The sequence below is a fragment of the Anser cygnoides genome, chromosome 2, assembly GCF_040182565.1.
Source record: "Anser cygnoides isolate HZ-2024a breed goose chromosome 2, Taihu_goose_T2T_genome, whole genome shotgun sequence".
NCBI classification, from domain to species: Eukaryota; Metazoa; Chordata; class Aves; order Anseriformes; family Anatidae; genus Anser; species Anser cygnoides.
The window spans coordinates 48,152,789-48,174,952 of NC_089874.1; the positions used below are offsets into that span (position 1 = coordinate 48,152,789).

At 41.4% G+C, this 22,164-nt stretch overlaps 1 protein-coding gene across 2 annotated transcripts in view; it reads left to right on the forward strand.

Annotated features, from left to right (window-relative positions):
* Positions 1 to 22,164, forward strand: part of COL15A1 (collagen type XV alpha 1 chain) — a 125,252-nt gene that overhangs the window by 83,984 nt on the left and 19,104 nt on the right. For both annotated transcript variants that reach the window (XR_010829262.1, XM_048075834.2), the window contains exons 20-27: positions 1,317 to 1,394; positions 1,512 to 1,547; positions 6,693 to 6,746; positions 6,844 to 6,903; positions 8,776 to 8,844; positions 12,174 to 12,215; positions 16,415 to 16,460; positions 18,459 to 18,557. Coding sequence is in view for 1 of the 2 variants with exons in the window: in XM_048075834.2 (XP_047931791.2) it covers positions 1,317 to 1,394; positions 1,512 to 1,547; positions 6,693 to 6,746; positions 6,844 to 6,903; positions 8,776 to 8,844; positions 12,174 to 12,215; positions 16,415 to 16,460; positions 18,459 to 18,557 (484 nt within the window). In the remaining variant the exon portion in view is untranslated. The remainder of the gene's footprint in view (positions 1 to 1,316; positions 1,395 to 1,511; positions 1,548 to 6,692; positions 6,747 to 6,843; positions 6,904 to 8,775; positions 8,845 to 12,173; positions 12,216 to 16,414; positions 16,461 to 18,458; positions 18,558 to 22,164) is intronic.

Consider the following 22,164-nt stretch of genomic DNA (forward strand, 5'->3'; position numbering starts at 1 on the left):
AAAGCAAAAACACTTCCTGCTTGTATTTATAAAATAACCGACCCTCACTTTCTCACAAGTGGGAATGGTTTGAGAATGATCCCCTTTTGATACATGGATTCAGGTTTTACCCAGTGCTTAAAATGATTGAGCTCAAACTTAAAAACAGTTGTGTTTGTTTTTGGCTTGGGGTTGTCTGTTTGCTTTTTTTGGTTTTGGAGTTTTTTGTATTTTTTTACTTCTACTATTCATGCTGGAAGGAACTGGAAGTTTTGAAGTCATTATATTTTATACCCACCAATGACATAATGATGTTTTTGATGCTGTTTCTGAGGCGTGAATACCAAGTTATGCTCAAGACTGTGATGATCTCAGCAACCACAGACAAAGCTCAACAGACACCAGGGAACAATTCCCTGTAAGGATCATGAGATTATTCTGTTGCAGCCTTTCATCCATAAAATCTCACAAAAGATAAAGTCAATAAAACAAAGGCTCAGGGAGACTCCAAAATATGCCTTAAATCTGCAGGAAATGAAGCTCAATTGAAGTGTTCTAACCTGAGTTATCACTTTAATCAGCAATGCAATTGTTAGTTTCAAGTCGAATTTCTTCCATTAAAGATCTTGGGAAAGATAAAATGCTCAGATTACCTGAGCTAGGAGGAGGAAAGTTACAGCTGAATGATCTAGATCTAGCGGCAACCATGTGTCTGCACTGGAGGATGAAAATTCCTGGTTGTGGTGCCATTATTCAACAAAACCCATTGAAGAAGAGAAACTCAGAGGTTTGTAATTTGAATGCTGCCAATTGGCCTTCCTGAAAGATAATGAGACTGCATCATACCCCAAGGACATAGAAAAAAAGATTCATGCTTTCCTGATAGTCGCTCTTTCTACTTAGTGTTATCAAGAATTACAATTCCAGCAGGATTTGCTGATGAATATCTAAGCTGATGGTACACAGGAAGACTCCAATAGCCTGTCTGCCTTTGGCAGAGATCTCTTATGAACATAGCACATGTTTCACAGAGACAATTTGTTGAGAGCAATTGAAAGACTTTTTTTTTTTTTACACAAAAACAAAACCAAGTATTTATACATCTTATGGATATTTACAGTAGCAGGATATTTTTAGTTTACCGTATGATGTTTTAGGAAAGATCAGCCCTACTCTCCCCCAGAATCAAATTTCATCTGACTCGCGTTGATATCACATTGTAGTTTTTCTCTCAGAATAATGTCATGCTTCGAACAGCAGCAATGCTGCTTTGACTTTTGCTTACTCATTGAGAGCTGCTTTGTAAACACTGTAAAATAGCTTTGATATTAATGCAGGGTGAAAAGGGAGAACCAGGAGTTATCATTACTGCTGATGGATCTTCAACTGAATTATTAGGAAGAAAAGGGCAGAAGGTGAGTTCATACTGTTTTTTGTTCTTCCGGAATATTTGGTGGCCTTGTTACCAACCACCTCTACTAGATACTGTAGAAGTTCTCGTTGTCATTGCTGTGTATGTCTGTCCTCAACAGGGTGAAGCTGGAGTGGTGGGACCAGTGGGACCAAGGGTAAGACATTTCCAAAGTTCAGTGGATTCTTTTTTGATTTTCTTTTGTCTTTAGAGAGACTAATAATTGTAAAGGTAGGTTGTTTCAGCTTTTCATTCCTTCTAAGTAGAAATTGTAAGAAATATTAATGCTTCAGGATGATCAATGTCCTCTAGAAAAGAATGTTTTTCACATATGTGGTACTGTAAATTACTGACTTGATATAGAATATAAATTCTAGTAGAACAAATGTATCCATTATTTACTAAACAGACAGTGAAAAGTCTTCATTCCAAGCTAGTAACTTACCAGACTTATCAGAAGCGTTTGAGTGCACTGGGTTTGTTTACCCACAAAGAAAAAAGACTGAGAGAGGCTCTAATTTCTCCCTGCCACTGCCTGAAAGGGAACTAGAAAAAATATGGAGTCAGGCCCTCTCAGAGATGTGCAGGAAAAAGACATGTGTCAATGATCACAAGTTGCAGCAAGGGAAATTCTGAAAAGTTATAAGGAAAAAAAATCAAAAAAGCACTACCACACCAAAAAAAAATTTTTTAAAGTGATTAAACACAGAAAAAGGTGCTCAGAGAGATGGTGGATTGTGAAACAAGGTGCTGAACACCATGATCTAACTTGGAAATTTGCCTTGCTTTAAGAGTTGGACTAGATGACCTCTGGAGGTCCCTTTCAATCTAAATTATTTTCTAATTCTATGCTTTACATTTAAACAACTGACTACATCAGCCCCAGTTTCTATAGGAGCCAAGAATTTGCAACTCCCTTGGATTAAAAGCAAGAAGTAAATCAGGCAGTAGCATCAGACCATTTACTGAAAACAGGATTTAGAAGCCTTATTTCATGTACTTGGCCTAATATTTTTGACTAGACACAAAATGTATGAAAGCACAATGAGAAATTAGTTGTAATATATGAACAGTTTTCCAGATTCAGTAGTGTTACAGCAGGAATTCATTTCTTGCAGTCTAATATTCCACAAAGATCAAGGATATTGAGATTTTCAGGTTGCCAAGAGAAGCTGTTGATGCCCCATCCCTGGAGGTGTTCAAGACCAGGCTGGATGGGGCCTTGGCCAACCTGATCTAGTGGGTGGCATCCCTGTCTATGGCAGGGGATTTAGAGTTAGGTGACCTTTAAGGTCCCTTCCAACCCGAGCCATTCCATGACTCTATGATTCCATGATTCAATGATTCTATGATTCTATGATTTCTTTGCTTCTGCTTTTGGTGTAGCCTAGTCCCTGTTGTGCCTAAGTGATTGTTAGTAGCTTTTGTAGTTTCTGCGCATTAAGGTGAACAGGAGATTTTTGCCATTGGTTGCTGTGGTCTTTAGAAGGAGATAACTGGGTGTGCTGATAAACTGCTTTCTTAAATACTGTATATTAAAATACCTTGAGGGAGCTATCCAAACTTAAGAGAAGGGGAGTTTCTTTTCTCCTCCTTGTATGACTGCAAGATGAGTTTATCCTTTAACCTTGATATAGAATCATAGGATAATTTAGACTGGAAGTGAACTTCAAAGGTCATCTAATACACACTCGCTGGCCAAAGCAGGTCTAGTTAGCTCAGGGGCTTGCCCAGGCAAGTCTTCAACATCTCTTACAGTGGAGATTCCACAGCCTCTATGGCCAGCATGTTCCAGTACATGATAATCTTCATGTTTAATATTTTTTTCCATATATTTATTTGAAAATTCTCATGTTCTGGCTTGTGTCTGTTGCCTCTCATCCTTTTGCTAGGCACCCTTCAGGACATGCCCTTTTTCTATCAGCCCCAAACTCTATATTTATATCTTCTTTTGTACTGCCATGAGATGTTTCATACAGTTTATCATGAAGGCAAGAGCATTCAGAAAGTGTTCTTGCTAGCACTCGTGTGAACTCTGCAGGATAATTAGACACACAGAGTCTGTTTCAAGATTTTGTCCAGCCATTTCCTCTTCTTAGTGCATTCTTAGTGCCTAGAGATTCTTAGTACAGAACTCTGGTTTGATCATCACTGATGATGGACATGACTCCTTTTAGCGCTGCCCTGTAGAAAAAAACCTTTTGTAGTCAGTGAGAGTCCTGTGCAACATTAATATAGAAATTTCAGAGTGCTTAGCCACACGCTCTGTTGCATAACTTATCAAAGCATTGGTGTCAATAGCTCTGTTCTACTTGGTACGCACTAAAGCTCTGTCAGAAGCTCTCACAGAATCACAGAATGGAACACTCTGAGCTCTGCCATCCAGCCAGTTATCAATCCCCCTCACTGTCTGCTCATCTAGGCCACACTTCCCGAGCTTGTCTATGAGGATGTTATGGGAGACAGTGTCAAAAGCCTTGCTGAAGTCAAGATAGACCACATCCACTGCTCTCCCCTCATCTACCCAGCTAGTCATCTCATCATAGAAGGCTATCAGATAGGTTAAGCATGATTTCCCCTTGATGAATCCATTCTGACTAATCCTGATCACCTTCTTATCCTCCACATGCCTGGAGATGCGCCTCCAGGAAGAGCTGCTTCATCATGTTTCCAGGCAGGGAGGTGAGTCTGACTGGCCTGTAGTTGCCTGGGTCCTCCTTCTTGCCCTTTTTCAAGACTGGTGTGACACTGGCTTTCTTCCAGTCCTCAGACACCTCTCCTGTTCTCCACGACCATTCAAAGATGATGGAGAGTGGCCTAGCAATAACATCGGCCAGCTGCCTCATCACCCGTGGGTGCATTCCATCAGGGCCCATGGATTTGTGGATGTCAGGTTTGCTTAGATGATCTCTGACCCGATCCTCCTTGACCAAGGGAAAGTCCTCCTTTCTCCGGACTTCCTTTCTTGTCTCCAGGGTCTGAGATTCCTGAGGGCTGGTCTTAGCAGTAAAGATTGAAGCAAAAAAGGCATTCAGCAACTCTGCCTCCTCTGTATCCTTTGTCAATAGGGCACCCACCCCAGCAGCAGACTGACAATTTCCCTTGTCTTTTTATACTGATGCATTTGAAGAAGCCCTTCTTGTTGTCTTTGAAACGCCCTGACAGATCTAATTCCAAATGGGCCTTGGCCTTCTTCAGTGCATCCCTGCATACTCTGACAGCATTCCTATATTCCTCCCAAGTGGCCTGTCCCTTTTTCCACATGCATGTAAACTTCCTTCTTTTGTCTGAGCTTTGCTAGGAACTCCCTGCTCATCCATGCAAGTCTCCTGCCCCCTTTGCTTGCCTTCTTACTCATAGGGATGCACCGATCTTGAGCTTGGAAGAAGCGATGCTTGAACATTAACCAGCTGTCTTGGACCCCTCTTCCTTCCATGGCCCTAACCCATGTGATTCTTCCAAGTAGATCCCTGAAGAGGCCAAAGTTTGATCTCCTGAAGTCCAGGATCACAGTCCTACTTTTTGCCCTGCTTATCCTCACAAGATCACGAACTCCACCATGTCATGGTCACTGAAGACAAGGCTGCCCCCAAACCTCATATGTCCAACTAGTTCTTCCGTATTTGTTAATACACGGTCCAGCAGCACACCCCTCCTTGTTGGTTTCTCCACAACCTGTGTCAAAAAGTTGTCATTGATGCACTGCAGGAACCTCCTGGACTGTTTGTGCCTAGCTGTGTGGTCTTCCCAGCAGATATCAGGATGGTTGAAGTCCCCAATGAGAACCAGGGCTTGTGATTGAGAGGTTACTTCCAGCTGTCTGAAGATGGCTTCATCTACCTTCTCTTCCTAATCAGGTGGCCTGTAGCAAACACCCACAACAGTATCAGCCATGGTAGCCTGCGATTTAATCATTAACCATAAGCTCTCAACTCACTCCTCATCCACCTCTAGGCAGAGCTCCATGCATTCCAGTTGCTCTCTCACATAAAGAGCAATTCCACCACCTCGCCTTCCTGGCCAGTCTTTTCTAAAAATCACATAGCTTTCTATGACAGCATTCCAGTCATGTGAACTATCCCACTACGTCTCCGTGATTGCAATGAGATCACAGAATCTTAGAAACATTAAGGTTGGAAAAGACCTCCACGATCATCTGGTCCACCATCCCCCTACCATCAGCATCATCACCCACTAAACCATGTCCCTAAGCACAATGTCCAGCCTTTCCTTAAATACCCCCAGGAATGGGGACTCCGCCAGACCCAGTACAAGAGGTTATGTTACCAATAATCGTTTAAGGTTTTAGAAGATTTACTTTCAGATTTTATGCATCCAATTCATACGTAGCCTTCATCTTCTCCATGCACATGTGGAACAATGAGTGTAGTTAAAATACAAGTGCAATAATTCAAGAAGGTGAATTCTTTAGCATTTCACCAGGCTGGAAATAAAGGAATTGAAACCGGAAAGGCTGACTCATAAGTAAAGAGATTGTCTAGACTCTTGTGGTTTTGTTGAGTTTTAGGACGTTGACTGCAGGTTAAAGCTTGCAGTGTCCACCAGTCTACTGCTTTTTGTTACCCCTGTTATCTGTTACCCCTGGCTGCCTAGAAGCCATGTGCTTGCAAATACCAAATCACAGATAATCCATGGTCCTGGACTACTTTTCCTGGGTGACCTGCTTGCCTTTTAGTTCTGAAGTCTCTTTTATCAGTCTTTGTGGTCTGATGGGTAATTCTTGTATAAAGAAGGATCTGTTTCAACTATCATCCACTTAAGTCCATGCATCCAGGCTGGCAAGAGGTACGCAGAAGTCTGGCACTATAGGAAGTCTCAGTCTGATCCACAGGCATTTCCCCATAGTGTCTGATTCAAAAATAATTAAAATAAATAAATAAAATTTAAAAAAAGCAGGTGCACAAAGTATACACCTTTAACTGCCTTTTTTCTATTGACTGATATGTTTAATTTTGCTATTTTTGATACATGGCAACTTAGTGTTGAACTGCACACATTGCAAGTGGCAGAGAATTCAGGCTTCATTTCAGATAACCAGTCTTTTCCAAACCAGATTTAACTGTTATATGCAGACCTCTCCAGCTTCTGAGATCACTTAGAAGAGCAAATAGAGAGGACATTCTGTGCATTGTGTGCAAACAATCACAGACTGATTTTTAACACAAATGTAACACTAAGCCTCTATTTCTAAATAATCAAATCTGTGCCAAAGATTTCTTCCATCCATTATTTATTCAATTTTATTCTTTTTCTCCACAATCCCATTTTCTTTTCTGTCCAGGGACCAATAGGACCTGCTGGACCTAAAGGAGAACTTGGCTTCCCAGGACGACCAGTATGTATTAAGCCCTCAAATGGAATAAAGATAGAGCAGCTTGTTTCAGGCACCTACTGCACTATTTCTACTCTTTCCTTATGTTTACTTATTTCAGGGCCGCCCAGGACTCAATGGACTAAGAGGTGTGAAAGGTGAACGAGGTGAAGCATTAAATGTAAGTTCTTATATATTACAATTAATTGAAATAAATCCTGTTGAAGTCTTGTCAGGTCTGGTTTCTATTAATTTCTTTGAAATCATGACGGGACTAAAAAGCTGAAATGAGCTTGAAATGCTTATATGCTTCTGCTATTATTCCTAAGTGATAACAGTCATCGGAAAGTCAATTTCTATGGCCATCTGGACAGTTCTTACAGATATAGATATTTGTATCAGATCCCAGGTGTAAAAGTTACATGCAATTCACTGTTAGCATAGGTCGTTCAAATATCAAATGATCTGATATTACCAAATTCTTTCTACAAATACATGGTATCTTCATGGTGTGAAGGTACTTCCATAGGCTTTTAGATGTTTTGAATATGTGCAAACAGCATTTAAGCGTATCATAATTTAGTGTCATCTACCCTACTAACAAGGAGATTTTTGCTGATACCTATTACCTGCTTTGATAGTCATGTACATGTATCCAGAATAATGACCACCATACAGTGTTTGCAAGATGATTGCACATACATGCCCACCTGTATCCTGTAATTATGGAATGACACGTGATGAATGCTGCAACTCTGTTCTGGCGCTGCAACTCTGTTCTTATGAATAGAATTCACTCAACTGGTCTCATGACAGACATGAAGAATTGTAAAACACACAACAATAAGTACTGCTGAGCATAAGCAGTAGGTTTCAGACTAGAGTATTTATTTACTTGGCAGAGTACTTTTTATAGCTGTTCTGACATCATAGGCTGATCTGTGCTGAAAAAGAAAAAAGTACTCTTACCACAACAGCAGGTAATAATAATATTTCATCTGCATCTAAGATATGCAGGGAAAAAAAAAAGAAAGAAAGAAAATAAAGAAAAAAAAATAGACAAGGGAGTCTTACTGCATTACCATAGAAATCATAGGAAGGTAGGGATCAGCTAGGCATTAGAAGAGATGATCTAGTCAGTAGAAATTTAGTTGCTGGAAGATGAAGCCAGGCAGATTAGACAAATTCTAACTAGACTAAAAAGACAGAAAGGATGACTAGCCTCTGGCAGAAAACATTAAATAGATTTTCCATTTCTCCATATTTTTAAACAGTATCAAGGTTAATTTCTGGATTGTCTCCCCTAGCCAAACAAAAACAATTAAAGCAAGTGTTATCAGATGAAGTTTATCAGGATGGGCCATTAAAGCAAACAGGCAAGCAAAACAGGTTGCACGTTCTAACAGTTTTTCCTTCAGTGCTTGGGGAAGATAAAAGCCAATAGATCCAATAGAATCGTTATTTATATAGTGACATATGACACCTCACTGAAGCGTGCATCAATGTAGAGTGAAACATGGACATGGCATGGTGCCAAATTTTTAAATGACACAGTAAAGACTTGGCATAGTTTTTGTAAAGGGCAGTCATGCCTCCAGCGTAGCAGGATTCCTTGAAGATGCTAATTAGTATGTAGTTATCTGACAGGCACTTTGAAGTATATGAATCTCATCAGTCCTGAGAGTCCCAGACCAGTCTTGAAGACCTAATTTTCCTTGGATGGTAGAACCACTGACTTTAATTTAGTTTCAACTTATAGTGCTTTTGGGCTTGGGAGTTGTATGTTTGTTTGTTTGCTTATTTTTCCCTGGAAATAGTAATTTTAGGCTGCTTTGTTCTCTGTAGAGTACTTTAGGCTAAATATTAAAATTCACCTTCCAGCTTAGGTTGATCCCTCTAACTGAATGCTCAGTCTCCCCTCAAGCCATTTCACACAAAACTTCTTGGTTAAACAGAGCTTTCTAAGCCCCTTGTCCTTCCTTCCCTAGGCCCAGTTGTACTGCATATGAAAAGATATGTGTAATGTCTTCCTTACTTCACTTTCTTTTACCAGGGCATGCCTGGCTTGCCTGGACCCCCAGGGCCCCCTGGACGTCCAGGACATATAGTTTACATCAAAGGAGTAAGTACACTGAACAAACAGTTTCTGTTCTGTCTCTGTAGCAGAAATGTGCTGTTCTTGAAATGGTTTGCAAAGTGAAACCTCAAAATTTGTTTCAGGCAACAGCATTTACTGTGGGCTACCTTGCTTGCATGCATAGGAAGAAATCTCATAACAAGAGTGTGGAATAATTGCCTGAGGTGGCTTGGAAATTAAAACCTGTATTCACATTTTAAAGAAAAGGTACAGCATTGAAGAAGCTTCCAGGGTGGAGTGTAGCCGTACTACATAGAAGTTCCTTAAGCTTCCAACCTTAGATGTTGATCACACCAGGGGAACTTTGTGTACTAAGAGGAACTATGTGGTGGGTGGGGCAGAGTGGAGTCACCACAGCCAGGCTCTGTGATAAGATGGGAACTTGATTGTTCTTGTGCACACTGAAACCGATAAGCTGCACATTTGTTATCCTAGGCCAACAGCCTGTCATGTTTTTAACAAAATGCTGTCCTTTTGGTGAACTTTGCCCATTATAATATCAATATAATACCAAAACACACCTCCGTTCCAAAGGCTACCCACCTCCAAGGTGTAACCATGCCTCACTGAGCTTGTGCTAAGAATTTTTTCTAGTCTATACCTTTAAAAGCAAAGCGAGAAAATTTCACACCAGTCGTAACAAAGGTATGCATGACTAGAGTCACTCATACTCTACCTAAAAGGTAGAAAATGATATAAATTAGCTTAAGGGAGAGAGGATGTTAGGGATGATACCATCGTGTAAAGAAATATACCTTCTGACTTCTGGGATCAGTCAACGGGCTGGGTAAGATCTGAACACTTGGTTATGCCAAGTGCCTCCCTAGGAAACTTAGAAATCTCTATGGAGTCACTTTATATCTTTTAACGTGTTTGTAGCCAGGCTGTGTTACTCATACTTTTGGTATTTGCACATGCTTTGCAGACAGTGAATTTATCACCAGCAATCCAAAGAACCTGTGTACCTGTTCCTTCAATAAATTGCACAACTCATTAATCTAGTTGTGGTAGTTCTGATTGAACATAACCAAACTCTTTAAGCGTGGCTGTGGTAGTTCATGGAACGCAACAACACTGAGGGTGTATTACATTATTGGTGCACCCGTAATTGTGATAGTTCAGTACCCTGAACGCGACAGACTTAAAACGACTACTTAGGCATCACTCCAAATTACTTTAGGCTTTAACGCAACAGAGCCACTGTGATGTAACAGCTTTGCCCCACACATATAGACTAGGACATGCTCTGCAACTCTGTTCTTATGAATAGAATTCATTCAACTGGTCTCATGACAGACATGAAGACTGGAACACACAACAATAAGTACTGAGAGATCCCGGATGACTGGAGACGTGCAAACGTGACGCCCATCTATAAGGGTCATAATGAGGACCCGGGGAACTACAGGCCTGTCAGCCTGACCTCGGTGCCAGGAAAGGTGATGGAGCAGGTCATCTTGAATGCAATCACACAGCATATGCAGGACAACCAGGGGATCAGATCAAGCCAGCCTGGGTTCATGAAAGGCAAGTCCTGCCTGACCAACCTCATCTCCTTCTACGACCAGGTGACCCACCTGGTGGATGAGGGAAAGGCTGTTGATGTAGCCTGCCTAGGCTTCAGCAAATCCTTTGACACAGTCTCCCACAGTATTCTCCTGGAGAAGCTGGCAACCCATGGCTCAGACAGGTACACTCTTTTCTGGGTTAAAAACTGGCTGGATGGCCGGGCCCAGAGAGTAGTGGTGAATGGAATTAAATCCAGCTGGTGACCAACCAGTCACAAGTGGTGTTCCCCAGGGGTCAGTGTTGGGGCCCATCCTCTTTAATATCTTAGTGGTGTGAGAAAAATCTCAATAATTTTTTCAGACAGGGTCTTCTGTGAAGCTATTTTATTTGCAATTGCAATGGTGGGCTTCCTGCAAGCAGGAGTGCCTAGTAAAGGTGTATATCATAACCTTATATTCCCTATTACCAGACACTTGATTCCTCCCCTGTTTCTTCCTGAGTACTACAGGTTCACAAATTACTTAACACCTTTCTATACCATACATGTACAATTTTATTTGACCAAGCATTGATTTCTCCTTTTCCCTTTTTTTCCCTTTTTTTTTCTTTCTTCTGTCATGACTAGAGGGCCTGTGATTTTTGTTTTTACTGATTACACGCTGCTCGTCCTGTTTTTCTTAGCTATCCTCTCTTTAATATTTTCTCTTCAATATCTTTATCAATGATCTGGATGAGGGGATCAAGTACACCCTCAGTAAGTTTGCAGACGACACCAAGTTAGGTGCATGTGTTGATCTGCTCAAGAGTAGGAGGGTTCTGCAGGAGGATCTGGATAGGCTGGACCCATGGGCTGAGGCCAACTGTATGAGGTTCAACAAGGCCAAGTGCTGGGTCCTGCACTTGGGGCACAACAACCCAGGCAGCGCTACAGGCTGGGAGATGAGTGGCTGGAAAACTGCCTGGCAGAGAAGTACCTGGGAGTATTGGTTGATAGTCGGCTGAACACGAGCCAGCAGCGTGATCAGGTGGCCAAGAAGGCCAGCAGCATCCTGGCTTGTTATCAGAAAAAGTGTGGCCAGCAGGACTAGGGAACTAGCAGGACTAGGCTCTGGTGAGGCCTCACCTCGAGTACTGTGATCAGTTTTGGGCCCCTCACTACAGGAAGTACATTGAGGAGCTCAAGTGAGTCCAGAGAAGGGCTACGAAGCTGGTGAGGGGTCTGGGGAACAAGTCTTACGAGGAGCAGCTGAGGGAGCTGGGATTGTTCAGTCTGGAGAAGAGGAGGCTCAGGGGCGACCTTACTGGTCCCTACAACTATCTGAACGGAATTTGTGGGGGGCTGGGAGTCAGCCTCTTCTCACAGATAGCTAGTGTTAGGACAGGAGGGAATGGCCTCAAGTTGTGCCAGGGGAGGTTTGGGTTGGAAATTAGGAGACATTTCTTCTCAGAAAGAGCAGTCAGGCATTGAAACGTTGCCAAGGGGGGTGGTGGAGTCACCATCCCGGGGGATGTTCAAGGAAAGGCTTGACCTGGTGCTTAGGGACATGGTTTAGTGGGTGACCTTGGTGGTAGGGGGACAGTTGGACCAGCTGATCTTGGAGGTGTTTTCCAACCGTAATGTTTCTATGATTCTATGCTGACAGAACCATGAGAGCTCCCAGGAAGCAAGCAGGACTCTGCGAGGTGCTGTTTTTTTATTTCCAAGTTTTGTCTTGTCATGTCTATTAGATCTAACTGTTTGGTGTGTTTTCTGGTGTGTTATTGCCTACATTCATTAAACTTATTTCCCTTCTTATTTTCAATAGACAGTTTTCCCAGTATCTCGCAGACCTCATTGCAAGATGACAGTAAGTCACACACAGAATTTGCTCTTAGCAAGATGCATGGCCATGACAATACGTAACCAAAACAGCTACATGCATAACTACAGTATTTCTGCAGCTTTACTCCCCCTGCCTTCTGCTTTACACTGGAGATATGTTTTACCTAGTCTTCAAGATAACAGATTTTCAAACATTTAGATATCCAAAGTTAGCCACATATATATAACAGAACTAACTGGAACGTTTTGCTTAAAGCACTTTAATTACTTGGTTGTCCGAACTGTTTTAATGGCTTTCAAAGCTCCATGTTTCCATAGATTGAGAGTTGCTTTGGGGAGTGAATATTTATACATACATGTACATGCATCTTTCAGAAGTGCATATAAATAATGTCTCCACGATGTTATGTCTTTGGCTGTTTTCAATTTCGCCGTCCAAAATAAGGCTCCTTATACTTTTCAGTCTGGCATAAAAAGTGTGTCAGAAAAGAAAAATCACATTCCTTAGTTGACCCTCAATTGCAGTCTGTTCACATATAATTCATGACTGGAGTGTTGTAATGGAAGCATACAGGCTATTTAGGAAGGACAGGCAGCGGAGATGAGGAGGGGATATCAACAGATATCAACCACCCTGATATCTGTTGGAGGGACAATACAGCAAGCCATAAGCAATCCAAAAGGTTCCCAAGGTATTGATGATAATTTCCTTCTCCAAGTGATAAAGGAGCTAATGAGGAGAGGTGATATGCTGGACCTTGTTCTCACCAACAGGGAGGGGCTTTGGGGAAATATGAAGGTAAAAGAAAGCCATAGCTGCAGTGACCATGAAATGGTGGAGTTCAAGATTCTTAGGTCAGTGAGGAGGGTGTGCAGCAAACTCACAGCCCTGGACTTTGGGAGAGCAGACTTGGGACTCTTTGGGGATCTGCTTTGTAGAGAACTGTGGGATGAAGCCCTGGAGAGAAGAGGGGCCCAAGAAAGCTGTTTAATACTCAAGGATCACCTCCTCCAAGCTCAGAAGCAATGCATCCCAACAAGGAGGAAGTCAGGCAAAAATGCCAGGGGGCCTGCATGGATAAACAAGGTGCTCCTGGAAAACTTAAACACAAAAAGGAAGCCTACAGAGGGTGGAAGCAAGGACAAGTAGCCTGGAAGGAATACAGAGACATTGTCCAAGTAGCCAGGGGTCAAGTTAGGAAAGCCAAAGCCCAGACAGAATTGCATCTGGCCAGGGACATTAAGTGCAACATGAAGGGCTTCTACAAGTACATCAGTGATAACAGGAAAAATAGGAAAGTTATGAGCCATCTGCTGAAGGAAATGGGAGATCTGGTTACCCAGGATATGGAGAAGGCTGAGGTACTCAATGACATTTTTGCTTCACTCTTCACCAGCAAGTGCTCTAGCCACATCACCAAATTCACAGAATCCAAAGGCAGGAGCTGGGAGAATTAAATGCTTCCCACTGCAGGAGAAGATTAGCTTCAAGACCTTCTAAGGTACCTGAATGTGCATGACCTGATGAGATGCATCTGAGGGTCCTGAGGGAACTAGCAAGATGAAGTTGCTAATCCACTATCCATCATATTTGAAAAGTCATAGCAGTCTGGTGAAGTTCCCAGTGACTGGAAAAGAGGAAAGATAACCCTCATTTTTAAAAAGGGAAAAAGAAAGACACAGAGAAATACAAGCCAGCCGGTCTCACCTCTGTCTCCAATAAAATCACAAAGCAGATCCTCCTGGAAAATGTGCTAAGGCACTTGGAAAACAAACAGGTGATTGATGACAGCCAACATGGCTTCACTAATTGCAAATCATTCCTGACAAATTTGGTGGCCTTCTAAGACAGGGTTACAGCATTAGTGGATAAGGGAAGAGCAACTGATGGCAGCTACCTGGACTTGTGCAAAGCATTTGATACTGTCCCACACAACAGTCTTGTCTCTAAAATGGTGAGACATGGATTTGATGGATGGACCACTTGGTGGATAAGGAATTAGCTGGATGGTCACACTCGAAGAGTTGCAGTCAATGGCTCAATGTCTAGGTGGAGAACAGTAATGACTGGTGTCCCTTGGGGTCTGTATTGGGACCGGTATTATTTAACATCCTTGTTGGTAACATGGAAAATGGGATAGAGTGCCCCCTTAGCAAGTCTGTGTGTCTAAGAAAGCTGGAGAGGGACTCTCTATCAGGGACTGTACTGAAAGGACAAGGGGTAACGGTTTTAAACTAAAAGAAGTGTTCAAGGTCAGATTTGATAGGACCTAATCTAGTGGAGGATATCCCTGCCCATGGGAGGGGGTTTCAACTAGATAATCTTTAAGGTCTCTTCCAACCCAAATCATTCTATGATTCTATGATAAACATTTATTATCACAAGAAAGCCACCAGGTGAAGCTCTGCCACACTTTTCCAAAGTAAATGACAACACCCCCCATTGTCTTCAAAGGAACTGTAATTTCACACTCAGTGTCAAAAGAAAAGAAAGAGTTTTCATATTTTAAGAACACTTTGATGCAATTTTTGTTTAACATGTCATGGAAATCACATCCTACAATGAACTGTGGACACAGTTTAATCCTGGGATTACTCTTCCTAGGACAATATTATACTGCTAACCTGTGGGCTACATACTTGGAAAGGATTCTGTCTTTGAACACCACGGTCTTCCCCTGAATAGTCTGATGCATGGTATGGCTGCTCTAGTTTTCTGTTAGACAGTATAGTTCAAAACAGTATCGTGCTCCTCTCTTCCAATTTCCATTACAGTTCTTTTTTACTCATATTAGAAAAGCAGCTCTTGACTTAGACTATACTAGATGCATTGACACTCATCACACCACTTACTATTCAAGGAAGATTTATCCCAGGTAATGTATCTTTCTGATCTTTCTGTTAATTAGCAATAAATAGTCATTGCCTCATGGTAATTTCACATTTCTATGGTTTTGGCCCACTATTGTAGACATCATTTTACCTCATTGAATTCCTCCCTTAAATCTTCCTATTCCTACTGTATAACATTCTGGTATGTTTTTCTCACATTCACACAAAAGTTCTGGGTTAGTCAGCTTCATCTCTGAAACCTGACTGGACTGCACTGAGCAACCTGCTGTAGTTGATCCTGCTCTGGGCTAGACAACTTCCAGTAATCCCTTCCAAACTCAAGTTTTGTATGCTTCTCTGTGGAATGATTCAAGCAATGCAAACCTATTTTAGCTGAGTTTCAGATAATAATAAAAAGTTACTTTTCAATAAGGTTACAATCACTGAATAATAAAAGTGAATTTTACATGTAAAAGTAATAGAGCCTTTAGTTATAAATACCTCTTCATTCGTCTGAATATGCTAGATAGCTTTGACCTACATTTGTGGATAATCTAAACCTATCCAAGTATATAGATAAGAAGTCTGCTGCAAATGCCTACATAAATGTATATCCATAAAGAACTACAGACTGAATCTCACAAGTTTTCTTCATGTGAAGTGAATTTCTGAATTTAATGGAGCTATCCATGTGACTGAAGACTCCTAAGATCTAATACTGCAGTATTAGCCATATGCAGTACACGTTTGATTTTCTTTGTATGCTTGTTTAAATTCATATAAATAGCACTAGTTAGTACAAAGGTCTATCTATTTCCAAGCAGTGTGCCACATTTTAAATTCCTGCACTGTCCTTGTTTTGAAGACAGGTGGTAGAAGTATAGTTACAGGGGAATTGAGTCAGAATAGGATAGACTAGAATAAGAAGTTTCTCCCCACAGTGATTTCAATGCATCTGGAGTATAGGTCAACATCATAGAGTAGGCCTAGCCATGGTCTGATGAAAAAATTACAGCCATATTCTGTTATCATACAATCAAAAATCAAATCCTGCTTTCAAATGCAGTGATGTAAATTTAGAATTGTTCTTGGAGAATACGCCTTCTGATGTTTCTCTAGCATGACTGAGAGTAGGATTTGCTAGTGCCTCCAAAATGCATGTTGTTACGCTCTTACTGAAAGCATGTTGCATGTTTAAGATAGCACAATCCTGAAAAAGGCTTGATTAGTTAATACTCGGAACCTGCCAAACTGGAGATAAGCACAGAGTGCTGTTATAATACTTACTGTGATAGCATGCAAATATTCCAGGCTTTCCAGTCATACTAAGTGATGCGCTTCCATCAATTAATGTGTATGGATAAGTTCTAATTGATTTCTTTTTGTCTGTAGGTGAGTGCTCCTTACCCTGGGAATGAAGAAGCTCTTAATGTCCAAAGTGAGTAATTCTTGCAGCATGGTTTAAATAAACTGTTCTTATTATGAACGAAAACCACCATTTTTTCTTGGGTGTTGCATAACTGGTTTCATGAGGAAATAAAAAGAATGATGGTCTCACTTGTTCTGGTGAACCCATAAGATCATATCTTGGTCCAGTCTCAACATGTAAGCCAAAGAATAAATGAGTATAGGGCTGCATTTCAAAGGCTAGCTTATAAATTGAGTAGTGGATGAGGGAAAGGCTGTGGATGTGGTCTACGTAGACTTCAGTATGACTTATGACACCATTTCCCACAGCATTCTCCTGAAGAAACTGGCTGCTCCAGGCCTGGACAGGTGTATGCTTCATTGCATTAAAAACTGGCTGGGTGGCTGGGCCCAAAGAGTCGTGGTGATTGGAGAAATATCCAGCCAGAGGCCAGTCACAAGTGGAATCCCCCAGGGATCAATACTGGCTCCCTTTCTCTTTATTATCTTTATCAATGATCTGGATGAGAAGATCGAGTGCACCCTCAGTTAGTTTGCAGACAACACCAAGTTGGGCACAAGTGTTGATCTGCTCAAAGGTAGGAAGGCTCCACAGGGGGAACTGGATAGGCTGGACTGATGGGTCGAGGCCAACTGTATGAGGTTCAACAAGGCTAAGTGCTGGGTCCAGCATTTGGGGCACAACAACCCCAAGCAATGCTACAGGCTGGGAGAAGAGTGGCCAGAAAGCTGTGCAGAGGAAAAGGAACTGGGGCTGTTGGTCGATGCTTGCCTGAACATGAGCTGGCAGTGTGCTCAGGTGGCCAAGAAGGCCAGTGACATCCTGGCTTGTTATCAGAAAAAGTGTAGCCAGCAGGACTAGGGAAGTGATCATCCCCCTGTACTTGGCTCTGGTGAGGCTGCACCTTGCATACTGTGTTTAGTTTTGGGCCTCTCACTACAAGAAAGACATTGAGGCCCTGGAGACTGTCCAGAGAAGGGCAACGAAGCTGGCGAAGTGTCTGGAACACAAGTCTTATGAGGAGCAGCTGAGGGAACTGGGGTTGTTTAGTCAGGAGAAAAGAAGGCTCAGGGAGACCTTAGTGTACTTTACAATTACCCTAAAGGAGGCTGTAGTGAGGTGGGGATCAGGCTTTTCTCCCAAGCACCAAGTGACAAGATGAGGGGAAATGGCCTCAAGTTGTGCCAGGGGATGTTTAGATTGGACATTAGGAGAAATTTCTTTACTGGAAGAGTTGTGCGGCATTGGAATAGCCTGCACGGAGAAGTGGTTGAGTCACCATCCCTGGAGGTCTTCAAGAAAAGTGCAGATGTAGAACTTAGTATTATGCTTTAGTGGTGAACTTGTCAGCGCTAGGTTAAAAGTTGGACTAGATGATCGTAGAGGTCTTTTCCAACCTGAATGACTCTATGATTCTATTCTATGATTCTATGAATAGTACCTAGAAAAACAGAAAGTTTATCCAGATGTATTTGGGTACAGCTCTATCCTCAGCTCATCTGGAAGGAAAATAATGCTAATAACTTTTCTGACCTCAGAGAACATTTTCTTTATTATGAATGCTTTTATGACCTGAGGAAGCAATAAACTATAACATTTTGGACATTCATAATTACAGATATTAATTTTTTTCAAAGTCTAGAGATAGCAATTTTGGTGTCAAAATCATAATATTAGAACCATTTCTGCTCTTGCCCCATGAAATTCACAAATGCAATGAGAACAGGTTTGTTCAGAGGGTCAAAGGCTAGGTGATTAAGGAAAGGAGAGTGAAAGATTGATCTGTAAAAGAAAGATTATTTTGTACATGTTGGGGTTGATAAACAAGAGGACAATGAGCCAGCCAGCCATTCAATATTCATGAGTGAGACAAGCATATAGGGAGTTAAAAGCCCTGCACGTATGAAAAATCTGCTCTTACTATCAGTGGTTTGGTTGTTACTTCTGTAGTCTCTGTTGTTTGAAAGTTCTCATGAATTTAGTTTCATTGTGATGCTTTTATGGCAGGTGCTAAAGGAAACAGAGATTGTTGGGGGCTGCAGTCCACTGGGAGTTCAGCGGACTTAAAAGGAGAAAAGGGAGACAGAGGTGATCCAGGACCACCAGGTATACTAAATCAGATATGTCACTGATACCCTCTAAAGGACCATGTGTTTAACTTAAAAGCAGTTCAGCAAAGTACCTTTACCTGCCTGAAGACATACTTAGTTTCTTGCTGAACTGAGGTGCAGAACAACAAAGCCTGTAATGTTATCAAAAATATCCTCTGAAAAGGACTATCTGTACTGCACATTTGTGAACCTATTATGAGTGTGTTCAGTACATGAACAGATATTGAAATGTATCTGGCTGGTTAGAGATTTTCTGAAATCTTAGAAGAACATCACACCCACTTCCTGAGACATTGTTTTGTTGTCAGAGTTTTTGAGCCAACTGGACTAAAATACAGTGCTTTCCCTTTCAGGATAACATACCTCTGCATTCTGATTTCAAGGCAGCCATTTGTTGGTGATAGTCCCAATTCCAGAACTCGACCATCTCCATTTCAACCAACTTTTTAATATTCTATGCTTTATTTGTCATAATCATGAAAAGTATGAGAGCTAAATTATCAGTTCACTTGTGCTAGGAGCATCACAACAGATGTTGCTTACCAAAGATTTGCTTTTCTATATCAAAAGTTGATACATATTGCTAATTCTTACACATTCAAAAATAGTTATAGAAACAAGCATCTATTTGAAAAGACTGCTATTACAAATTCTTCCTTTTTACTACATTTTTTGAAATCTCATATACTGAAATAAGGCTTTGGTCAGTGCCAGCAATCATTCAAAACAGAAGAAGCTGTACATCAAATTAATGTTCCTATACCATATTTATAATATTTGTCCTCTAATGTGATCATAATTAATACAAAATTGTATATACATGGATATTTTGTCTTTGTTCCAAAGCCACAGTTCTGTTGACTTAAGATATTTGGTTATTTTTATGAGGACATCTGTTTGTTGTAATCAAATCTGCTTTCTTGTCTTGTCCATATTAATCTTCATTCTGAACAATATCCAGTGCTCTGAAGTAGTGGTTAGTGCTTCCTCATCATCAATAGACTTATTTAAAAAAAAAAAAAAAGGAGCAAGAAAGATTTCTATACAGAGGTTAAGATTTATCTGTGCCGGTTTATCCACTGTCAATGTCTGTTAATTTCCAGACTTTGTATTTGATGCAGTTTAATGTCCTACAGTTACTTTAGTCCATATCTGGTGATTTCAGGTACTTCTGAAGGAGAGGATTATGCTTATGATTTCGTTATAAAACTGCAACTAGAGAGGATGGAGAAAATAACACAATAATTCTGGTTAAACTGTCTTGTTTAAATCTTTCTCCTAAAACAATGTCAGTTGATGTAATTGCTACAATGTTCTTTTATACAAATCAGTTCTGTAGGTCTCATAGATATCTACACAACCTTTGACAATGGAAATTCACAATCCAGAAATTGCAGGATAGTAGAACATGATTAAAGTATAGGAAATTTTCAAAACCTTCTCTGGGGGATAGACAGTTGAAGGTCCTTTCAGTTCACTATCTGTTGAGTCACAGCAATCTGAAAAGCTTTCTGAACTCTGCCATTTATTCATTCAGTGGATTTATTTTTCCTCTACCCCAAATGTCATCCCTCTAACCTTACAGACAGACTCCATTAATTGATAGCTTGCAAAAACATGAAGCCAGAATAGAAAGCATGGATATTTGGCAGGCCGCAATTTATATAACTACTCTGTATAAAGGCAGGTATAGTGAGTATCCAGAACATAGGCGCAGTGTTCCAATCATATATGCAACATTCCGACACAACCTCATTATTTCTGGCTGAAGGAATACAGTCTGAGGCCATGTAAGGAAACCCATTTAGAAACAGAGGAGAAGACTTCACGGTATCATAATCTCAGACCCAATTCCCTAAAGTTGAAGATCTGCTCATCTAAAATGCAATGTTTATTGCAGTATACTGGCATTTGATTCTTCCTTCCTGCTAGGCCACATTCATACCTGGCATTCTAGACAAGTTTTAATACTCATCCAAATCCACCCTTTGGCTTCTTTGTCCTGAGACTTTCTTTTCTTTATGAAGAAGTATCACCCTCCTTTTCATGAATACTGGAAGGAATGGAATTAAAGGAAAAGCAGAGGGGGAACAAGACAGCATCTCACTGGGCAAGCATTAATTCCTGTAATGAATTTTGTTGCTCCAGGGACTGAGTTCATTTATAAATCAGATCCCAGATCAGAAAGCAGCACAACTTTCTCTAAAAGAAAGGGCACCAAAGTTCTGTAGCTTTATGATCATTGTGAGGGTGTGATTTTGCTATTGATAATGCCCATGCAAAGTGCTATTAGTCTGTTTCAGCAACATCAGAAAACAAACCAAAATGAAAATGTCTGGTCTGCCAGCACAGGCTATGCAATGAGCATGTTTCCCTCTGGCTGGTGTTAAGATTCCCAAAGGTCCTACAGAAAATTGCCTACTAGCCCTCTACTGAATGTCTAGAGAATAGGACTGGACTAGGTAAGCCCTTGAGAAGTCATGTCAGGCAAACTTCCCTGGCTGTGTAAACCAAACAGGGCCAGGACATGGGACAGTTGTCCTGCAGTTTAAATGTTAGCATATTTCCTGGCCAACATTTGGCCTAAAATAAATAACACTTTCCAAGACCATGGGAGATAGCTTAAGCTAAGGATTGGTACAATAGGCTGTATGGTTAACTTACTCCTGTTTTGGGAGAGAGGAAGACAGTTTAGCTGTATGGATAAAAGCTATGCTACTTGATCATCGGGCTAAAGAGATGGGAGTTTAACTACCAGTGTAGGTATAGCCAGCCTTAAGCTCCCAGATCACAGCTCTTCTATCCTATCTGAAGCCACTCCTGTTTTTCCACTGGTTCCCTACCACGAGTTTTTGGGTTCTGTTTAGAGTGATGCCATCCCTATCCCTCACATACCTTGCATAGACCTAGTCTGCTTGAAAGGTCTCCTAGGAAGACCTAAAATATGACCCAACATAGAAATTAATACTAAGCAACATCTGAGAAGGATACCTACCAATCTACCTGTCTATTCTCCATTCCCTCTCATAGATTGAGCAATAGGTGTCAGGGTTGAAATAAAATCAAAATAGCTGCCACACTGGCAATACATTTCTGTCCCAGAGTACAGATGTATACACTGTCTACATGATCTAATTGTATCTGAGATAATATACTGAGATCTGAGATCTATGGCTGGAACAGTGCTGCACCCAAAGTTCAGAACACATTTGAAGAAATGGCAGCCCCCATGACTGCCAGGAGGGCCATGGCAGCCAGGAGGGCCAACCGTACCCTGGGGTGCATCAAGCACGGCATTGCTAGTCGGTCGAGGGAAGTGATTGTCCCGCTCTACTCTGCGCTGGTGCAGCCTCATCTCGAGTACTGTGTGCAGTTCTGGGCACCGCAGTACGAAAAGGATGTGAAACTGTTGGAGAGTGTCCACATGATCCAGTACTAAGATGGTGAAGAGCCTAAAGGGGAAGACGTGTGAAGAGCAGCTGAGGTCACTGGGCCTGTTCAGCCCGGAGAAGAGGAGGCTGAGGGGAAACCTCATCACAGTCTACAGCTTCCTCATGAGGGGGAGTGGAGGGCAGGCGCCAATCTATTCTCTTTAGTGACCA